The sequence below is a fragment of the Nicotiana sylvestris genome, chromosome 10 (assembly GCF_000393655.2).
Source record: "Nicotiana sylvestris chromosome 10, ASM39365v2, whole genome shotgun sequence".
Taxonomy (NCBI): domain Eukaryota; kingdom Viridiplantae; phylum Streptophyta; class Magnoliopsida; order Solanales; family Solanaceae; genus Nicotiana; species Nicotiana sylvestris.
In genome coordinates this window covers 14,941,914-14,946,236 of record NC_091066.1, presented here as the reverse complement: position 1 = coordinate 14,946,236, position 4,323 = coordinate 14,941,914, and the positions used below count along the sequence as shown (strand labels likewise).

Here is a 4,323-nt window from a genome sequence, read left to right as displayed (position 1 = left end):
TAATCTATACCCCCATAAGATGGCAATATTAATAGTAAGAATAAACAAACTCTACACATTAAATTGATCAATGTTTTACTACAGAAGTGTTGCTAAAATCATCCTTACCGTAACAAGTATAGTGTTAATAGGTCTGGTTTTATTCTCCGTAAAAACAGACTACGCATTCATATCACTGACTGAAAAGTGTTTCGAATCTCCTCCCACCGTCCTTACCAAGGACGCAATCCTTAATAAGAGGGTGTTGATGTCGACAATTGGTGTAGAAAATTTGTATGTAGTTGAGCAATTCTTCCTTTCCATTCCAATAGTATTAGTATGTATTCTCATATTTTCTTATTCTTAGTTCCCTGCTGCTACATGTATTTTTCTTCAGTCATCTTATTATCTTGTTATTGTTACTACATCGTTTTCATGGCTTGTACGCAATTGTTTGTCTATCCCATTATTGTTGTGTTTATGCTTTTCCTGAGTTCAATGGTCTATTAAAAACAGTCTCTCTACCTTCACACTACCCTCTCCTAAAACCCCACTATATGAAATTACACTGGGTATGTCGTTTCTTCTTCTTTCTTTTTTTGATGTGTGTGTGTGGGGGGGGGGGGGTGTTTCTCAAAATGCATCGTGCAGCTCGATAGAAAAACAGAAAACAACACAACATTTAGAATTACTATAATCAAACTGCTTTCAAGAAAAGCATCAATCTTCCCAATTCCAAGAACAAAATATTTTATCTCTAAAGAAACTTCAGTAAGAAAACCTTACAATCAAAAGTGTTGATATAACTCAAAACAAATTTGCAAGGGATCCCAATATAACCTCAACTCTTAACCAAAAATAGGGAAAACAAACAGACCAAGAGCGGTATACTGCTAACTACTTACTCTTCCTCAACTATTCTTCCCTTCTCGCTGACATAGATACCATCAAGGAACTTACGGATATCTTTGTTCTTCACATGGCATTTCTGTCCCCAAAACAAAAAAAAAACAATATATGACCTTAATATGCAAGATCTTGATATTCACTATAGAGAGTAAACACATATTACGGAAATAGGGTGATATCTAAAAGAATAGCAAAGAAATGGAGGTTTACTTGGTTAATGAGGGCAGCAGATCGTGAGACAAGTTCAATGTCATTTCCGTCCAATACCAACTCATCCTTAACTTTTTCTGAGCGGACAACAGTAACCCCTTCAAGCATATCGACTTTCCTCACCTGAAAATCACAGCAAACAAGTCGGTCTCTTATTGCTCTACACTTGAGAAATGCCCATAATAAGTGCAAGAGCAAAAACAAATTATACGATCTCAAGGTTATTTAAATATCCATCATGCTGACATGTGAGACAGCAGTGTATTGAGGATCACCACATTCAAACAAGATCATTACAAGCAAATGCATAGTGAATACCAGTGATAAGGGAAGTTTTTTACATTTAATATAAGAATATCAGTTTCCAAGCAAAGGGCAATAGATTCTACATTATCTAGTGCTAGAAGACAAGAGTAGACAAACATATGAATCATTCTAGGAAGACTTCCCTTTAACTATGACCAAGAGGGGGGGGGGGGAATTAGAGAAAAACTAAGAAAGCATCCTCTAAAAAGTATCAAGTAATTGTCTTAGTACATTCCTGTATAATCTTAAACAAAAAAATCAGCAAAAGTAAAGCACATTGAAGCTCATTGCAGATAAATCATGTACACTATAAACCATGAAAGGGACACTTAAATCCATCAATATTAGTCTTGCGATGATCTCCACATGCTTATGAGAAGACGGATATAGTCCACACAACAAGCAGCATGAACTAAAGGCACCAGAGTTGTTAAGAGCCCGTTTGGACATAAGAAATTTTTCCCTTTTTTCCAAAAAAATTTCACTTTCTTTCAAAAGCAGTTTGTTCATATAATTTCCAATTTTCACTTGAAAATGCATTTTGGAAATTTTCGAAAATTTAGAAAACTCTAAAAAGCCATTTTTCAAAATTTTCACTCAAATCACTAACAAAACTTCAAAAACAACCCAAAATTATATTTATGTCCAAACACAACTCTAAATTTCAAATACCATTTTCACTTGAAATTTTTTTCCCCTATTTTCGAATTTTACAATTCTTATGTCCAAACGCCCACTAAATACTTCTCAATGCTTTTTGCCTCTGCTATTTGAAACCTATCCCTGAGCAGAAAAGCCCATATCAAGTGTCTTTGGTACGACATTAAATGTTTTTTGGAAAATATTTTCCACATATCTTCAATTGTGGAAAAGCTTTCCTCCAAGGAAAATATATTAATTCCCTCTATTAGCGAGAGAAGTCATTTTCCATTGTTCTCTTACTACATATCTCTTACTTTAATCAACACTTACCCATTGTTATTCATCGTTAATACAAGTATATGACCAACAACAGTATGATTATCCCTTAACCTACACAACAACAACTCCACCAATCCACAGCTTCTTAACGCGAACGCGGTACCACTATCGCAACGCATAGAGCAACCCGCTCAAACTTTTGCGAACGCACTCCTCCTGACGCGACCGCAATGACTAAACCACCAGTGGCCCCATAATACTCTTCGCGATCGCGATACTCCTCCGCGATCGCGATGACTAATAACCCAGCGCCAGAAATCAGAGAAACCACCGATACCAATATGAGGAAAATGATCCGAAATCACTCCGGAACTCACCCGAGCCCCCGCAGGACCCCGTCCGAACATACCATTGCTAGAAGGAGGGCTTGAACCTTCAATCTTGTGGTTAACAGCCACACGCTCTAACCAAATGAACTATTCCAGCTGCTTATTCATCATAGATTTATAGTTTAACTAGCTTTAGGATGATTATCAATCTACCGTAATCCTCCTACTTCATCCAACCTTGGGAACAGAGCAAGCTCACACAGGATAATCATGTGTAAGCAATATTTATATCTAACCAAACACATGAAAATTATCCTGTAAATGTAAAAAATTAATGTTCACAAAAACTAAAATTCATGAAAACACTTTCCTTCATACCAAACACACTCGAGAGTCGAGAAGCTTATTTATTTCCCAGAACGAAATTAGATGAACATTCCTAATGTTAAAATTAATACACAACAGCACCATGTATAATCAAACATTTAAAAGTACCAACATCACAGTTAAACAAACAAAAACAAACCAGCATTTTAATCAGATCATAAAAACCCACTTAATACTAACAAAAACAAAGACTACAAAACAAAAAAGAGAGAAAGAAATTATACCCTCTTCTCGCCAAGGAAATTCCTGATCTCAATGGCCTTATTCCCACCACTAATCGACGCATTGATAGGAAAATGAGCATACACAAAACGCATCTTGTAACGGTACCCTTTAGTGACACCAGTGATCAAATTCTCAACATGACTAAGTGCTGTACGGATTGCAGCAGTAGTCTTACGTGAACCAAACCAAGCATCAATCTTGAGCTTTTTTTTGCCTGTTTCTTCATCTTTAATGAGCTGAAAATCAAGATTTAAATGCTTGAAATTTCTAGTGAGTTTTCCTCTTGGTCCTTCTACTTCTATTTGCTTTGCTTTTACTTTAATGTTTACCCCATCTGGGATGTCCATTGTTTCTGATGAGAGTATTGTCTTCATTTTGCTTTACTCTCTTTCTCTCTCGGCGTTTCTGTGAAGACAGCAAAACCCTAGCGGGGGAAGTTTGTTTAAGATGGTGAAATAGGGATTAATATGATTAATGATGTCTTTGTTTATTGGGCTTATGAGCCTTCAAAATATGGCCAGCCCAATGAAATTCAAAAATAGCCAGATTTACAAGAGATTGAAAAATAGCCACTATTTCAAAAGTAATCGAAATTTAGCCACTTTTTCTATAAAGATAGATTTGAACAAAAACACTGTTTCAAAATTCAGAAAATATTCCAGCATAATATACTAGACTTCCAGCATAATATATTGGAAGTTTATATACATGTGCTTCAATCTCTAGTGTTGGAACTTTATTAAAATAGCACGGTCTAGCCAGTTTTCGGATTAGTCATTCAAAAATAGCCATTGTTTGCCAAGTCATTGAAAAATAGACACTATTTTGCTGCAACAGAGATCGCTTCAGCATAATATACTGGAGGTCGGTGCACCTGTGTATGAACTTCCAGCATATTATGCTGGATTGGTATACTTTGCTGGCTCCAGTATAATATACTGAAGACTGGAGCACTGGTGCTCCAAACTCCAGTATATTATGCTGGACCGTTATATTATACTGGAACTCCAGTATATTATGTTGGAGTATTTTTTTGGATTTTGAACAGTGTTTTCGT

General features: G+C 35.9%; 1 protein-coding gene across 1 annotated transcript; it reads right to left on the bottom strand.

Moving 5' to 3' along the window:
• Nucleotides 1-712: 712 nt before the first annotated feature.
• Nucleotides 713-3,738, bottom strand: LOC104232635 (large ribosomal subunit protein uL6z/uL6y-like). The gene is made up of 3 exons (XM_009785892.2): nucleotides 3,266-3,738; nucleotides 1,099-1,221; nucleotides 713-967 (listed from the first exon to the last, which is right to left on the bottom strand). Exons 1-3 carry the CDS (start codon nucleotides 3,638-3,640, stop codon nucleotides 881-883), a joined length of 585 nt encoding a protein of 194 aa, XP_009784194.1. The 5' UTR covers nucleotides 3,641-3,738; the 3' UTR covers nucleotides 713-880.
• Between the last annotated feature and the right edge of the window lie 585 nt (nucleotides 3,739-4,323).